The 18938-nt window shown below is 32.4% G+C and overlaps 1 protein-coding gene across 2 annotated transcripts in view; it reads left to right on the plus strand.

Moving 5' to 3' along the window:
* The window catches only part of LOC113110711 (filamin-B), a 65248-nt gene that overhangs the window by 12949 nt on the left and 33361 nt on the right, over positions 1-18938 (plus strand). For both annotated transcript variants that reach the window (XM_026274862.1, XM_026274863.1), the window contains exons 2-4: positions 15863-16111; positions 17241-17338; positions 18484-18631. In XM_026274862.1, coding sequence (XP_026130647.1) covers positions 15863-16111; positions 17241-17338; positions 18484-18631 — 495 coding nt within the window. The remainder of the gene's footprint in view (positions 1-15862; positions 16112-17240; positions 17339-18483; positions 18632-18938) is intronic.

Raw genomic sequence — 18938 nt, forward strand, 5'->3', positions numbered from 1 at the left:
GGCAACCTTTATTATTTCAGTATGTCCGTAATTTTAACCTAGAGAACAACCTAGATCCCACCCAGCTGTTCTTGAGCCTGGACAGGATTGAACACGACCATACTGGCCAACTTTAAAGCTGTGGAGAGATCATATTCTCCTCTTCTCTTCAGTTTCAGTGATTTAATAACAAGGAGCTTCTCAAGCCTGCTTTAGTCTTCATCAAATCCTTCTAATTATACTCCACCCTCATCTAAACAGCACTTATTGTGTGCAATAGTAGTCTGTCTTATTGCTTTGTAAACTTCAGGCTAGCTGGTACTTTATATAGTTCAGTTTCAAGTATTCAGTGGGTTAATAAATCACCTGAGATTTGATCAATTATGCACATTTCAGATTAATATGCTAATGCCACAACTTCAGTTTCTCTCGCATTTAAACGTTTTAGTGCATGTCAAACACCACTTGTGCTTCTTAAAACAAATCTGAGCTTCAAAATCAGGCCAACAATATTATTAGACACATCATTATTCATGCATAAACGAATAAAGAAGAGTATATGTTTCTAGAAATTCGGATTGGAAAAACTACTATATTATACAAAAAAAAATTATAATAATAAAACACTATATTGATTTCATTATTATCAAGTCATCATACAACCAAGATGTTTTTTTTTATCCATTCATTACTGCGAAAAATCAAGATATCGATTAAAATCTGAAATATTAATAATAATTCATGCTATATTTAGATGATCGGTTTCATGTTGCTACCAGTTTGGTTTGACAAATGCATTACGTTACTGTTATTATGCTATAATATTTTTGGTAAATTTATTTTTATTTGCATTATAAAAGCTTGGTTAAATTTGTATTCTTTCATTAGGCAACCTTTTTTTATTGTTTGCATAAATTTGATACATTTGCATTCTTCAAAGCACTGAATGCAAGTTGTTTACATTAATTTGAGATCAAACGGAGAACAAACGGTCTCATTTAATCTTAATGGTATGAAATAAAAATGATTAAGTGATGAATATTGATACTGAATGGCATGGCCCAGCACTGGAATCAGTTGGATTGACAGCTGGGTTATTACACCGCAGACTGAAGTGTGAAACTCTTATGTAAAGTGATTGTGTTCTAGGGTAATTTTTCATGCAGGAGAGGTAATTTTAAAGCTGCCTCTCGTGTTGGCCGGCTGTTTTTGCATCCGTGCCACATCCTGAACTAAATCCTGGGATAAGTCCACCAACAAGCCTTCAAACGGAGGAGTGAGATTCAATCAATGCGTGGTGTAAACCATATGACCGGCCGCCTCCCAGCAGTTAAAGTGAGAACATCATCTGTATTTCCTGTATGAGGGTGAGCTCATCGCTCTGGAGTAACACACGCCATCAAACTCAGCCTTTCATCAGTAATAGAAACTCAGAGCTGAAGACAAGGCTTCTCAGAAACCATGTGTTTGTGCTGAAATAAGTATGAATGAGAAATGAGCTGCTGTCAGCATGAAAACAGTACAGTAACTTCACCACTGAAAATGTATTCATTTATTTCAATTCATTTAAATGCATTTTTCTTACTCTTTTATTATTGAATCTGCAGATTAGGACATAGTCCATTATGCATCAAATAAAAGCTATTCAAACATTTGTTAATTGACATTAAAACAAAATATTAATGTTAGATTAAAAACTTCCAACTCAAATGTTTTCATACTACAATAACTGACTGGAAGTTTTAAAAAAAAACAACTAAAACTGAAATAAAAAATAAATTCAACCTAAATAGTACTATGTAGAATAATAATAAATAATGCAAATGACAATCACATAAAATAAAAGCGAATTCAAAATATTTAAACTATATATTATAATAATCGTCATCTTAAAAACGATTGTAATCATGTATAGTTGTTTAGTGTTTTCATCCTTTTAATTTGATTTAAATCATTTTCAAATTCATTAGAAGCAGCATACTGTAAATCTTAATTACGAAAACAATTAAATTGATTGTTAAAGTATGAACATAGTTCCATGGTTGATCTTTAAATATAAACACAGTTGCTTTATTAATATTACTGCATAAATCTCATCCTTAATTCATGTATGGCTGACAAATGTATTGCATTAAATTTAAGTTTGTTGAAACTGTAGCGCAAATGTATTGATGTTTTATATGCAACTAAAAATATGTAAACATTAAATGGATTATTTTCTAAGTGCATATACAGCTACTGTACAAGTATGTGTTAAATGACTTCAGTTATGATAAGCATATTAATGTGATCATTGTTAATATGTGAATGTGGGCGGGGATATGTTAATGAGCTTATGGTTTTAGTTTGTTATGCACACATGGTACATTTCAAATGCTTTAACTTCAAAATGGCAAGAGACTTCCTGTTTTCCATTACGACCCAGTTTTTTTTCCTCCCATCCTTTTTCTATTTGTAGCTCTGTAATCTCATCTGAGAACTCGCATGCTACGAATCTGCAGTAATTTGAGATAATGCATTAGATTAATGTTTTTTAATTGCAGGTTATTGCAGGCTGTTATTGAGCGCTGGTTTTCCACACTACAGCCGAGCTGTTTCCTCTCTCTGACACAGACCAGAGTCTGATAATAGTGTGTAATCGGAGAAACGCTCTCTCTCTCTCTCTGTGTGTGTGTGTGTATGAGGCTGTTTGGTATAAAGCCCACGTTTTTTTTTTTCTCTCTTCTCTTTCTTCACCTCAAACTTGTTCGTATTACCAAAAATAAAATACATTTAAATAAATCACTTCAGCTATAACTAAATAAATCAATAAATAAAATGTAAAAACAATAAGAATATAAATAATAGCAATATAAAAATATATAAAAATTGTATAATAGCTGAAAACGATTGATGCTTTAAGAACATTTAAAAAAAAATGACATAAGTTAAGCAGATTCTTTATTCTCAATACAAAATGAAAAATATCATTCTTATAATGCAGAAAACATTTTATAAAAAATGTTTTATTCAAAATCATTGCTTCTGTAATGTATTTCCATAAAAATCTAATCTAGGCTATTTATTCAGTCCTGAATTTAAAAGTTTGTAAGGAACAATAATATTTTTTATGTTACAAAATGTTTTATTTTATGCGTTATGTAAATTTTTATTTTTTATATTTAAATAAAAAATAAAGCATTTCTATTTTTTTTTTTTTTTTTATTAATATTTTGCATTTTGGCATGAAATATGATGCTGACATGTTTTCATAAGACTTTTTTGCTGGCCTAACCAAGGCTTCATGAGAAGTAACGTTGTCCTCTTTTCATAGTCCAGTTAAATCCTGATGTCTAAAGTCAAGTCCTGTCCTACAGTACACGTCCTACTGATTATACTATAGCTTTTACAAAAGTAGAGTGCATTGCAAACACTTTTTGTGTTGTTTAAGTATTTAGCATTAGATCGGTGAACAGTCCTGATGCTTTAACATCTAATGAAAGCAGACTTGACTGCTGTGGATCCATTAGTGTTCACTGAAGCAGGCACCTCAGGTGTTTAAACTCTCTCCTGACTGTTTTTCTTCATCTGATATGGGGTTTTTAGAGTATTATGATGTCTGGAGTTTATTTTCCGCAGCCGTCTGTTTGGAGCAGAAGCTGTTAATGATTGTGCATGCTGCATTATGAAGCCGTGACACAATAGTAGTTGGTTTGAGGTGACCTGATGGGACTGTTAATGGAGGGTCTCGGGTCAGAGGCTGCTCTCTGATTGGCTGCTGCTGGAGGGGGGCGGAGACGCTCTCATGGGAAAGGAATGTGCTCCTGTATGAAGAGTGTTCCCGTCACAGGCGTCTGCGGATGATGTCATTTCTGAGAGATCCCGCTCCAAATATTTAAAACACTTTTTTTTGCTTAGTTTTAATCAGTCAAACATTTTGATCCCAAACTATCAATATTAAAGTTTTCAGTGTTTTTTTTTTCTTTTCTTTTTTTTCTTTATTATAAATAAACACTTTTCACAAAAAAGGACTTTTTTTACTTTAGTCATGTATTTACTTATGACTAAATGGAGGGGAAAAAAATAAAATTGAAGAAATTTTTTTGGTGTTATTTTTTTTCTTTATTCATTTAATTATGACTAAAAAAATAATGAGAATAAATTAATTTAAATAAAAATTAAATTACCCTGATTTTTTGGGAAATCTTTTCTAAAAATGTAAATATGCTCATGAGCATGTAAAAGCAAACAAATGTAAAAAAAAATATTTTAAATATAAAAAAAAATGTAAGAAATCAAGTGACATTAGTGTTTTCATGAGCCACTGCATCAGCAGGTTTTGCATGTGTATGTGCAAGCTTTGTTTTCTGAAAATACAAACCTGTAGTTTTGATGCTCATTTATGATCTGAATAAATGTTTTTGATCCCAAACCGTGAGCACGACGCTGAAGTGTTCCTGAAGTCTGTGGAAATGCTCGGTACAGCCTTGTGAGATCCTGTTTCATGTCATTCTTGTACGTCAGCACTTTTAGATTAGAGGCCTGATGGGCTTAAAACCTGATATTTGAAGAGAATGAGCGTGATTGAGCAAGTTTTACTACTTTTTCTAGTCTGTTCCATCAGTGTACTTCAGTGCTAAATGATATGTTATAAAGAGCATGATGAAAAACACATGATGTCATGCAGTTATACTGTCTGGGCATGCTGGTATCAGACAATGATGATTGATTGCTACTGTATCTCAATGGGTTAATCTCACCTCACCACTATTTATATATGTATATACACACACACATACATATACATACATGGACTTGACAATTATGCACCAGCTCAAATTAAACCGTAATGAGAGTTTGAGAAATGTGGTTAGCTGAAAAAAAAATGGTAAACATGTAAGTTTTTTTTTTTTCATAAACATACATTTTTCCTTTAGGCATTATGAATATTTGTTTTTTTTCTAAATTTGTTTTTATTTAGTTTTATTTATAATTTTTTTTTTTTTATTCACTTTATGTATAAATTGGTAGTTCCTGGTTTATTTATTTGTTTTGCCTTTTTGTAAATTTATGTATGTTATTATTATTTATACATATTTGTGTAAATTAGTATTTTGTATTCAGTTTATTTTTATTTAAATTAGTGTCTTTTTATACATTAGTGTTATTTTATATATATATAGTGCATATATATTTAGTGCATATATATATTTGCTTATATTATTTATAATTTAATTTAGTATTTATTTTCATAATTTAATATATTTTGCTTCTTTTATTTTTATAATTTATTTATAAATAAATGATTTATCTATCATGATTATGCCATATTTACTACTTTTCAAGCCTGTTCAGTCAGTGCACTTTTGTGCAAAATGCTAAGTTATAAAGCTCGAGATGAAACACACAATATCATGCAGTTATTATACTTCTAGGCCTGGTTTACAGGCAGTGAATCATGCTGATTATTACAGTATCCTGATGCATTAATCTGCTTTACTCGTCCAACATCGTCACCCGAGTTGGCCGGTCCCTGCATCTTAAGAGAACGATTTCTAATACTTTCCAGAACGGTATAATCAGCGCTCGCATGTATAACATGTTGGACCGCGCTCGTTCCCATCTGTGGGTCATGACATCATCACCCTTGAGGTAATGAGCCGAGCCGCAGGAAATGAGCAATCATCTTTTTAATGGGGATTGATAATGCTTTCGAAGCCAGATTAAGAGCCAAAGTCAAGTCAGGCTGTCTAAGAGGAATCACAGGTGTCTCTGAGAAATGTTGAGTCCGATGTGAGCCACAGACGCTGTCCTGAACATAATGAGGCTTTCTTTTCAGTGTCTAACAAAAGAAGCGGTCTGCTTTATTTATGGATCAGCTTTAAGAGGCCCACCAAACAAACGGCTCTGTGTCCAAGTGTTCCCGCGGCGGCTCTGTGATTTAATGCATTCAGCAACATTTACGGCTCATCGCAGTGTTTTCACAGTGTCCCGTGTGAGGCTGGATGTGTTTGTCTGGGAGGCTCTCTGTGACTCTTGGCTTGTCACATGACACAGGAATTACTCTCAAACCCCTCGTTGAATTAAACTGTGACTGGGTTAATGTGTACTCGAGATTAGGCTTTATTTCCTATTAATAACAAGTCATAAAACAACTTGTGGATTTGCTTCAATAAACTTTTTTTATTATTATTTGGTTAGCTGAACGTATTTGGCATAAAATATTTACTTTAAATTCCCCTGAAACTGAGTATTTCTATAAACCGACAACAATTTTGAATGCTCACAGTTTGCTGCTTTAAAAACTATTAAAATTTATTTATTTATTTTTTTTTTAAATCCATTTAAAAAAAATGCTATTAAATTGATATTTATAAATATATAATTTTATTCAATTTCAGGATTTTTTTCTTTTTAGTTTTAATTTTATTTTAATTTGTGAAATTTTACATTATTATTTTTTTGTTTTTATTTAAATGTATTTTGCCCCTAATTGTTTATCAACTCCTAACCCCCATGGGGTTTTCTGGCTCCCAGTTTGGGAAACCCTGCCCTAAAGAAACAACAGCGCTGATAGATATCAGATCACTTTAATTATTTGGTGTTGCAACATTTTTCCATTTAACAGACTCCGAGGTCAATCGTGAAGTTTGTCGCTCCTTTTGTTTGAGAGTTGGCCGTGAGTCAAGAGTTGCTTCCTGTTTACAGCGTCCAGGTGCGTCCAGTCCCACATTAACTCAGAGATTTACTGCTTCTGATTGAAGGACTGGCAAACAGGAATTTAATTTGTCTACTATAGTAGACATTTGTTTAAATACTAATACTGAGAAATATTTTTTAATTTTTAAATAGCCGTTTTCTGTTGTGATGTATAGTAAAATGTAATTTATTGGTATTATCGAAGCAGGATTTTCAGCATCATTACTCCAGTCTTCATTGTCTTATAATCATTCAGAAGTCATTTGCATATGCAAATTTACTCCCCAAGCAACATTTCTGATTATCAATGTCTAAAACGGTAAACATTTTTGTGGTAGATTTCTGATAAGAGAAATAGAGCAGCGTTTATTTAAAAACGAAATCATCTTGCATCGGCTGTATTTAGTTTCTCTGTTGAGGTACAGTAATTAGACCTGCAGCCCTTTTCCTTTCATTTGAGCTTTGTTTCATCTATGGGAAAACCATGTATTTCTGAGCAACGTTTGTTCATCAGGTTTTCCTCTTGGCCGTGATCCACGTGAGGAATGTGAACCGTGTGCTATAAGCTTGTGAAGATTGATGATGGTCTTTGTTTCTCTCGATCCCGTTCTCCATGCGTTCAAAGAGCTCTAAAAAGCTCACCCTCAGGCCAGTCAATATGTAGATGAGTTTTTCTTCATCAGATTTGGAGAAATGTAGCATTGCATCAGTGTCTCATCAATGGATGCTCTGCAGTGAATGGGTGCCGTCAGAATGAGAGTCCAAAGCTGATAAAAACATCACAATAATCCACATGACTCCAGTCCATCAGTTAATGTCTTGTAAAGACAAAAGCTGCATGTTTAGAAGAAACATTAGGATGTTTTTAACTTCACATGAGCCATCGATTCCGTAATAACACGAAGTGTTTTCATCTGAATCAGGAGAGAAATCTGCACAGATGAAGCACCATTTACAAACCAAAACAGATATAAACAAGCCAAAACAAATATGTGGCTGGATTTGAATTTTGAGAGACTTTTACTGGAGGAAGCAATATTATGGATAATGGACTCTTTTGCATGTTTTTATCAGCTGTTTGGATTCTGACGGCACCCATTCACTGCAGAGCATCCATTGGTGAGCAAGTGATGCATTGCAATATTTCTCAAAATATGATTTAAAAAAAACCTTATCTTCTTCTTGAGTGTCAACAAATGTTCATTTCTGACTGAACTATGCCTTTAAGATCTGTCCTTTTTGTGCATTTCATTGCAAAAGCATGGTTTGTAAGTTGTCATTGGAGTTGGAAGAAGCTCTTCCCGAGATCTCTTCAGAGCTTTTAAATCAGAGGTTTTATATGTATTTCAGTGGGAACACTTGACTGAACCTTTAAGGCTCTTTATGAGCTCTGCGTTGAGTGTCCTTTAACACCGTACAGTCAGATGCAGATGATTGAAGTTGACCCTCAGCCTCCTGTGATGGGTTTGGTTTGAACATCTCGACTGAATCAGTAATCTGTGTGTCACCAGGACGTGAAGTGTCTAAGTGTGTGTCATTACACAGAACAGGAGTGTGTTTGTTTCCTCTAGTGAAATGTTTATTGTTCACGGTTCCTCTTCAGTCGTGTCCTGCGGCTCAGGTGTGGTTCTGCACTTTCTGAATGGAGCAGGAAACCCCTATTGAATTACCAGCAGGCATGACTTTACAACACAAACACACTGATGTTCTCCAAAAACAACCAGCGTCTCTAAGGAACTGCCATCATTTGTCAAAGTAATAGTACAAAAGATCCCTTTTTTTATTTCCAGTATTTCATTTGCAAGGCAGTGTCGTGTTAAACGGTACAAGATCAAGTATCTTAATAATAATGAAGTATAAATTATGAGTAAATAAAAGTGAGTAAAGATTATCATAAAAAAATCTGTAGAAATAATCAGAAAAAGTTATTTTAATTAAAAATCATTATTAAATTTGCTTAACAATAGTAAAAATTGTTCAGGCTGGTGAGTTTTTAGATTTTTTTTAAAGGAGTTAAATCTGTCCATTCAAAACGCTGTGTGCCTCATAAATCAATTAAATGTTTATAATGCTCTATTAAATTAAGTTAATTTATTTGATACATTGTATTTATTCAATTTATTTATTTCACATATTATAATTTATTTAGCACATTGTAATTTATGCGGTTTAGATCAGAGCGAATGCACATTGCACATGGATTATATTATTTAATAATTCCGATTTATTGTACTTTAATTTACTTGGTTATTAACAGATTGTGTTTATTTTATGTATTTATATATATGTGTGTGTGTGTGTGTGTGTGTGTGTGTGTGTGTGTGTGTGTAATCAAATGAATGAAAACACCAAACTTTTGACCAGTAGTGTGCATTTTGTTTTAGTTTTTTTTTTTACTGTGATGGGGCCACACTCTCTCTCACACACACACACACACACACACACACACACACACACACACACACACACACACACACACACACACACACACACACGTGTACAGATTTTTATATATAATATAATATAATATAAACCTTGTCCAGTCCTTGTCTCATAAAACTTTAGTTTTCCCTTTTGACCAGTAGGTAATATGATTTGTTTTATCTTGTATATCTTTATTTTGAATTTGATTTATTTAAGCTTTATTTTATTTTATAATTTTTTATCATCTTTATCATTATTTCTATAGCAGTCGTGGCCCAGCCCCAGTCCTCTGGTGTGGTGAGTGATAAGCAGTGGATTGTGTGTAAACCGGTCCTGCTTCCGCTCTTCCTCCAGTGTTGTCGTTTCGTTTGCTTTGTCTCCATGGAGACCAACACAAGCATTCCGCTCTTTTCCTTAATCATTTATCTCGGAGTGTACAGGCGGATGTTGGTCAGATTATGAATGCTGCTTGTATTTCACTCCTTACGAGACGATCACCTGCTGCTTTTGTTTTAATCTTACTTGTGTTTTAGTTTCACTGATACTTATGACTTTTGTCAGCCTGCCAGGCACTCAAATAATGTGATACTTAGCCATGTGAGTCTCATCAAAACCTGTCTGGGACATTAATGCCAAAACTAAAGAGTGAGGCCTTTGGAGCCTTAAGGTCATAATTGAAGCCGTCATTAACAATAACCACAACAACAAGATTTTATTACCATTTTGTTAAATTATCAATATAGTACATCAGGTATTTAAATTACTTAGTGTTTTAATTCAGAACAGCATATAACAAAGTATATATATATATATATATAATGTATTTATGTATATGTATTTATGTGTGTGTGTGTGTATATTAGTTGTATGTATGTATAAAGCATGGGTTTTAAGCATTTATGAAAATATAGAGGTTGCTTAACAGTCATAATATTAATGTAAAAAAAATGCTCCTAAAAACCGGTTTTGTTTGTCTTAATGCAAAATATTTCCAGGTTTTGTTTTTGTATTGTAATGTTGCGTGGACAGGTGTTATGCGATTCATCCTCCCCCCAGATCTACTTCAAACCGATCTGACTCTTTCTGGACCGTTTTCCCTTTCTCAAGCCTCTCATAATGTTGAGTCGTTGCGAGATCAGAGATGTAATGTAGATCTGTATGATGCCGTTACTCCGCTCGCCTCAAACGCATTTCCAGATGGGCCGCTGTCAGACGGCCAGGCTTAACTTTGACAGCTTCAACTCATCTCACTTCTTTTGAAAAATCTCAGGGAACCATAAATCTCCCTGTGCTCTTTGTTGAATCTGATCGTGGAGGCTTAAATGTATATATGCTGGTGGAAAATAATTTAGGGCTTTTCCAAGACGTCTCCTTTATCTTTGAATGCTGGCCTTCAGGAAGACCTCAACTAACAAGGTCCCTCGGGTTGCTATGTCTTGTTTTAACTGATGATAAGTGACTGGAAAAGACCTTGGGTTTCACTTCTGTCTGTATTTATAGTGAGATCAGAGGGTTTCTGGGTGAAGCAGTGTTTCTCGGGTAATAATGGTTGGTTGGGTTCAGGAGACCCGATCTGAGGAAATCTGCTGCCTCTTTCTCACCTAATCTCATAAAAGAAGCCCTGGGAAGCAATGAATTAATGTTGCAATGATTTACAGAATGTTACAGAACTGTGCAAAACTGTTTTTAACCTCTTAGTTTTCTCATTCTGTATGGTGTTCCACAGGGTTACGTCCTCACCCTCTTAAGTTTGTCAGGATGAGGAAGACCACTCTATTTTCTTAAGTGTTTTGCATGTACACATTTCAGCCTACAAATCAACAGAACATTATAACATCATTTTCATAAAAATTATGCACAGTGAGTCTCTTGCAGTTCCTGTTGTTTACGTTTTTTTAAGTGTTTAGCTGTTTATCACCATTTTTACCACCATTTTTTTTAAAGTTGCTCAAGTCATAAGTTAATGGTAATATAACTGATGTTACCATGACACAGCGTTTATAGCATTACACTAAACAAAACAATGTCTTACATCCACAGCATTTATAAAATTATTTATTAGCTATATTAAAGTATTGTAATTAAAATTACATGTATGAATGTTTTTATAATTTATGTAGTAATAAATCTTTAAAAACTATTTTTATTTTGAATTGCACTAATTATAGCATTATTCATAAGTGTAATGCCAAAAATTTATAATATTAAAATAAAAGTTTGATAATTGATTTTAATAATGATATAAAGCAGTATTTATAATGCAATAAAATATGAATTATTATTACAGTAATGAGTATCAGGGATGTAATTGTCATGAAAATGTCATGAATGTCATTATGTTCAAAACAATTCCTCTCTTTTTTTGATCTTTGGACTAAAATATAAGCAATACATGTTTTTGTTTTTCTCAAGTTTAGTTTCATCTTTCAACGTTAAACATTAACGTCTTTTAAGAATCAGCTCATTTGACTTGCATGAAAAATGAAAACACTTTCGTTCTAACCTTTCAGTGTCTGTAAACATTTATATATCAGAAAGAGCAGTATAAATTGTAATGGCATGACTCAAGGTGTTTATGGCCTGTTATGAATGCGGCTGTTTGATTAAACGCAGTTAATTTGATTCTCCGTGTAGAGAATCAGATTTGCTCTTCAGGATCACGTCATGTTTGGTGATGGTGGCTCCAGCTGCTCACATCATGCTTCTTGACTTTTATAAGTGTTTGTTGATTTTCTCCAGGCCTGTTCCCATGGAGATCTCAATAATAAAGCTCAGGACATTTCTAACCTATGCTAAGTCAGTCTTTACCCACTCTGATGCTAAAACCTTTGCAAATGCATTCAAGAGGAATTAGAGCAGGATTTTAAAACTTTCTTTTGTTATTGTTGATTGTTCTGAAGCATTACTGAATGGGCCTTTATTACAGGGTCATGTATTATTTTGCATGTGATCTATATCATTTGTATGTGGTCAGGGACAGACCGTGTGAAACTCACTTTATCCTTTAGTGTGATACTCTTGTCTTTATGGTTTGTACTATATGCTTTAATAATCCATATAAAGACAAAACTCTTATAAAATTTTAATATATTAAATACTGATATTTTATTTATTTAAATGTGTATATTAATTGTTTTACAAATTGATATGTATCTTTTTTTATTTACTTGATAAATTCAGTTGTTCCTCATGTGGAAAGCTGCATCTTTCTTTTGGATATGTACTATTATGTTTTTAAATTACATTTACTGAGCTGCTGCATGGGAGCCGTTCTAATGCTATAAAATTAAAGATGATGTTCCATACAGCAAAAAATTAACAGTAACTAAAACTTGTAAAACTAAAATTTTAATGGGCTTAATTAAGTGTGAAAATAACTGAAGGATATATCTATTTTATGATAACTTAAGTAATGATAAACTAACTAATGATCAACCGATATTGTTTTTTTTGTTTGTTTTTTTTGACTGCCGATATTTTGGAAAAACAGGGGCCAATAGCCGATATAAGACCGATATCATTTTCTATCATTTTTTGTTAATTATAAATAATTTAAGAAATTTGAAAATGAATTAAAAAATTTTACTTAGAGTGTTTTTCCACAAATATTTAATAAATATAATTAAAAAGGAAGTAAACGCTGTAACCAACAATGCACTCAGTATTCTGGGAAGTTTGTGTGCACTGGGAATCATATTTTTAAAATAAACCAAGGGTAACACTAATTTTACATAAAGTAACACAGTGAAAATGACAGGATTATGACCGTAGGCAAATGCACAAAGCACAACATAATTTGAAATCACAAGTTTAAAGTTTAAAGCATTCAATTCACACAGACCTGAATGTGTCACAGCTGGATTCGACTAAGTTGATAAGGTTTCATTAGCCATTCAAAGATTTTTTTTTTTTAATTTATATAAATGCATATTTGCTTAATGCTGACTACAAACGAGAAAGTATTATAATGTTTGTCTTTTCTAATAATATAAAAGCAATCGTTATAATACTTTCTGAATACATTAATTCCTTTGTTTAACCGTTTTATCAGATTATTAGACAGACTTCGGTCTGTATTTAGACAGAACTATTAACAACAACATTAAACAAGAGGGAGAATGTGTGCATATGTGATAAGGTGCTTCCATTCTCCGCGCTGTCAAAATAAAAGTTCTGCCTTCAACACATCAGCCAAGCAGAAAATCTTGAAAAATGACACATATCGGCCGATATATCGGCCTTGGTGATATATCTGACGACCACAACAACTAACTTTATAAACATGATTTTGGTTTCTGTACCCATGTTTTAAAAAAAAAAATTACAAATACAATGAATATACCAATATCGGTACTCTGTATCAGCAAGTACCAAAAATAAGTTATCGGTTTCGCCAGAGAACTGGAAAAGTAGTATCAGAGCATTCCTACTTTCTCAGTAAATTCTTTCTCTTTTCTTTTGGTCTGATGTGCTCTAGATCTTCATGTTTTGTTCTAGTCCTGTAAGTGCATGTTTGCTCTGATAGTACTGACTCATGTCAGGGCGTATTGTGCCGATGATTGGTTGTGTATTATTGTAATTGGATTATGTCAGTGTTTGGACAACATTTTGGACACTTTAGTAATCAGGCGTTTTAGCCATCTGTTTGGATTATCCTCATTGGATTCATCCGGTTGGAATGAGTGTTTCTGAGACTAATGGAATTGCAAAATCAACTAACAAATCGTCAAATGTGCTGGTGTGTTTCCAAGTGCTCGGCTCAAGAGTTTTAAAGTGAGTATCTCATATTTCCTGTCATGTAGGAAATGCTTGTAGTATTATTCTGCATGTGTCCTTCCAAGTTTGTTCAGGCTGGATTTTCCTTGGGACTTCCCTGCGTTTTATTGGTTCTCCTCAAATGACCTCCTAAAACAATGACTGGCCCGGATGACCTTCTGCTTGCTCGTGCTGATTTTTTTGTTTTGTTTTTGGAGGGAGACAAACTGACAGTTTATTGGGTCATTTAGATTTAATTAATTATAAAAATTATTTAAATATGTATTTTTGTACATAGTAAAGTTCCAAAAAAACAGTACAATAACCAATTATAAAATAATAAATATGCATTGATAAAAAATAATGCATTCTTTAAAATAAATTTAATAAAATACGTAAATGAATGGATAATTTATTCAAATTAGATTATTATAAAATGTATACAAACCATAGAATAAAATAATTGTTATAGATATAATTAAGTTGTTATAATTAATAACTTTGTTTTATATATGTAAAAATGTATTCTACAATTTATTAATTATAGAATACATTTTAATATTTATACAAATATTATGCATGCCTTTAAATATATTTTAAGAATATGTATAAATATATTTAATGTTTTTAATAATTTAATGCATATATCCAAACAAATAAGTTAATAAAATATGTTTTGAGATCATAATTTGGTCTGTAATCAGGTCAAAGCTGTATTTTTACGTCACTCAGCATCACAGTTGCACAGAACTGCATTTAAACACTGTTTGCACTCTTTTGTGTGTTTAGCAACTTCCCAAAACTTGCTGTGGTTCATCTGTAATTCATGACTGGTTTGATACAGCTCCTGCTGTAATGGTAACCCCTCTTCCTGCTGTTCTCTGAAAGTGCTTGTGTTTGTTGTATTGTTGGGCTGTCCGGTGGTGTAGGGGCTCCTCGTGAAGGTGGGATGTGCCGGGTGTCAGTGCTAATGAATTATGTTCAGTCTTGAGAGGATCTGAGCTCATTCCCAGCTTCTCAAATGCTGGCAGAACATTCCACCGTCTGCCTCGTGGTACCAGCGGCGGCGCACTGATCCGATCACAGACTCATGGAAGAGTAGATAACAAACATTAATTAGGAATTAACTTATTTCTTTTCATCTTTGTTTTGCTCTCAGAAAAAAGCTACAAAAGTTAAGATTAAGGTACTTTTGAAAACCAACTCAGTGACAGCTTTTTATATTTTATAACACAAAATATATTAAAATAAATCAACATTTGGAAAATATTGATATTTTATTTAAATTTTTTTAAAAGTGTAATTTTTTTAAAATGAATTTCACATTGATTAGATATTATATTTCTTAGAAGTGTTTCGATTTAAAATTAAATTAAAAAATTTCATTTTAGTTTATTTGTCAATTTTAAATTTCTATTGCTTTTAAAAATACTGAAATTGCACATTTTACATTTATAAAAAATCAAACAAGAAACGGTCTATGAATAAAAACACATTTTAAATGCTCCATTTCAATTTTATATTAGTTTTATTCATTCATCAAAAATGTTAGAATACAATTAATCTACTACTGTGTTATACTTTTTATAAATTGTAATAATAGTTTATAAAATACTAATAAATCATATGTAAATTTAAAATTATATACTTATCATTTATATTCATTTACTTATTTGATTATTAACTATTTATTCACTTTCAGCTACTTGATTTTAAGCTATTCAGTTTTGTTTTTATTTATTTAATTGTGTATTCACATTTATTTATTGTAATTTATTTTTTGTCTGTTTTCATCATTCATTTAATGCAATTTATAATTTTGTTTATTTCTTTTTTACTGATTTGCAGGCAAGCCTAACCCTTATGTTTATTTTCTTAATTTTTATTATTCATGTATTTAATAATTTATTTTACTTATCGGTTTTAATTTATTTGTGATTTTAATTTCTCATTTGTTTATTTATTTCAGGTTATTATTATTATTAATCATCAATCTTTATTCAATCTCCTTTCTGTCCCCCAACAGACAGTAAAGCGATTGTGGATGGGAACCTGAAGTTGATCCTGGGTCTGGTCTGGACCCTCATCCTCCATTACTCCATCTCTATGCCCGTCTGGGAGGATGAAGACGATGATGAAGCCAAGAAACAGACGCCCAAGCAGAGGCTGCTGGGCTGGATCCAGAACAAAGTGGCTGACCTCCCGATCACTAACTTCAGTCAGGACTGGAGGAACGGCCGAGCGCTGGGAGCTCTGGTGGACAGCTGCGCTCCAGGTGAACACAACCTGTTGTGCTGTTTGTTGCACAGCTGTGTGTGTTTGTATAGATACAGTGGATCGACTGTAAAACACCGCTGTGAATGAGTCCAGATCTGTGTGTGCAAAGCACTTCTGTCGTGGTACAACATTAATGTTTCCTAATATTTGCAATTCAGTTGCTGAGAAGAAACTTTTTAGTGCGTGTTTTCGCAATTTATGATCATTAGACAATTCTAGAAAAACTTTTGTCATGCTTAGCACTTTATTAATAATACATTGCATCATGGACTGAACATTAATAATTGATTTTTAGTCTTTTAGTCTATGCTGTTTTCAGTTAATGAGCGAACAAGTTTTTTTAAATTATTTGTTTAGGTTTATTTATTTAAAAAAAAAAATGTAAATGTATAAAATTTGTTTATTCTATTATTCTGTACTTAAAAGCTTTTCTTGTTTATTTTTTATAGCTTCTGTTTATACATTTATTAATGCATTTATATATTAATAATATTATTGATCTTATTATTATTTGTACCTTTAATAATATTAATTTATAATTTTTGATGCATTAATAATTTTAGATTTAGATATCTATAATTTATTAATTTCAGTACTTAATTGTTTGGTGTGTTTTTTATTTTATTTATAATTTATTAATGTATTTATGTGCTAAGTGTATTCAAGTTTTTATAAATTTAATAATATTAATTTAATATTGATATATTATTTTTAATTGATTAATTTTGGTACTTAATTGTTTGCTTATTTAAAATTTATTTATTATTATTGTTGTTATTATTTATTAGTAGTAGCTTATAGCTTTCATTTAAAGTTTGCTTGTACATCAGAATTCACATCCAGTAATTGCATTAATCTGAAGTTTTAACTTTTTTAAACAATGTCTGGGCTTTCAGATTGTTAATTTTATAATGAAATTTAAGCAATAATTGTTTGACGCTCTATAATGTGATGTGACTGATTGCTGTAGTGCCTCAGTTCAAGCGACAACGCAAAGCGCATCAATTATTAAATATGTATTTTTAATATCTAGGTTCTTTTATATACAATTCAGTTTGATTATTGATAAATAATAAATAAATAAATTGAATACATTTACCTACCTGTTTATCTGTCGTGTTTTTCAGGCCTGTGTCCGGACTGGGAGATCTGGGACGGGGAGAAGCCGGTGGAAAATGCCACGGAGGCCATGCAGCTCGCTGATGATTGGCTGGGAATCCCACAGGTGAGCTGGTGACCTTTGACCCCTAGTGAGTCAGGATGAGATTTCAGGAGCACAGAGGCGCCACAAATCTGTTAAGAGATACGTGTTTGACTGGTCCACATGTTCCTTGCCCTTCATTCGTGCGATCAGATCAATATGAAGCTCAGATAAGAATAAGAGACACACACACCCATCAGTATCAGCCCCAGAGTTAATATGATACTCAACACACCTCAATCATACCTCAGCAAACACTCCTCTCCAGCCTCGGCGTCTCCTCTTGTGTTTGACTTTTGTGACCTCAGTGCATTAGGTTTAGATTTACTGTAATATTCTGGCTTTATGTGAACACTAAAATACTTTCAGCTGCATTTCTGAATATATTCTTCCTTTTGAATTAATTGTGCAATTTATGAAATTGCATAAATGTCAGGATTCTAATGTTTGAAACACTGTTGTTATACATAAATAAAATTATCAAACTTTGAAATAAAATAAATGGTAATTAAAATGAAAATGTAATTTAAAATAGAAAAATATGGAAAATTTATTCCAGCTAGTTGAATAAAACTAAAACCAAAACAATTCAGTTGCTGGAAATAAAATAAATGTTATGAGATGCATATTTATTTTTGCCAAGGCACCATTTCTGATTTTTAGTTTGCCTTTAAATAGTCAGATGGCTAAAACTTAAACAATTAAAATAAAAATAAGAAATAATTTTTAATTTTAGTATTAATTAATATAAATCATTAGCCTGTTTAAATAACGAAATTTAATTATGCAATGAATAAAATTTGTAAACCCAAAATAATGAAACATTTAGTAATGTTTAACCTTTTTAAATTAATAAAAATAATTATATCTAAATATACAATTGATAAATGTAAATAAAATTAATAAATAGAAATTAATGAAAAATGCATTAAAATAGTTTGAAATGCATGCATTATAAAAAAATTTTTTTTATTATTAAAACGTTGGAATAAAAGGGAAGAAAATATAGAAATAAATCCTAATTAAAAATAACAACTATAATAGTGCATCAATGAAACTAAAATAAGATTTGATTTGAATAAAAGGGTAGTCCAGCCTGAGACTTCACCCAAATGTTTTCTGCACATTAAAGCAGGTGAACATTCCTTATGTTGAGTGTGTGTTCGCAGGTGATCGCTCCAGAGGAGATCATTGACCCCAGTGTGGACGAGCAGTCGGTCATGACGTATCTGTCTCAGTTCCCCAAAGCCAAACTGAAGCCTGGAGCTCCTCTCAAACCCAAACTCAACCCGAAGAAGGCGCGCGCGTACGGCCCAGGTGAGCCCGCTTCACCCCCTTCACCATCTCTCGTGTTGTTGTTTACATAGAAACGCCCAGCGTTATCTTCAAACGGTGAGATCCGCCTGAGCGACCACACACACACACACAGATTGCTATCATACCAGAGTTTCAGGATATTGTCGTTTTTCATGAACCCCGTCACATATTTGTTAATGCGGCGTGATGGCAATAAGATAATGTTAGCTGATGTCTCATACTATTTTAATTAATTTGTTTGGTTTTTTTTACCTTGAGGTTGTTTTTTTTTGTTTTGTTTTTTTGTTTTTTTGAGTGTCTACTGCTC

This window comes from Carassius auratus, chromosome 11 (assembly GCF_003368295.1).
Source record: "Carassius auratus strain Wakin chromosome 11, ASM336829v1, whole genome shotgun sequence".
Taxonomy (NCBI): Eukaryota; Metazoa; Chordata; class Actinopteri; order Cypriniformes; family Cyprinidae; genus Carassius; species Carassius auratus.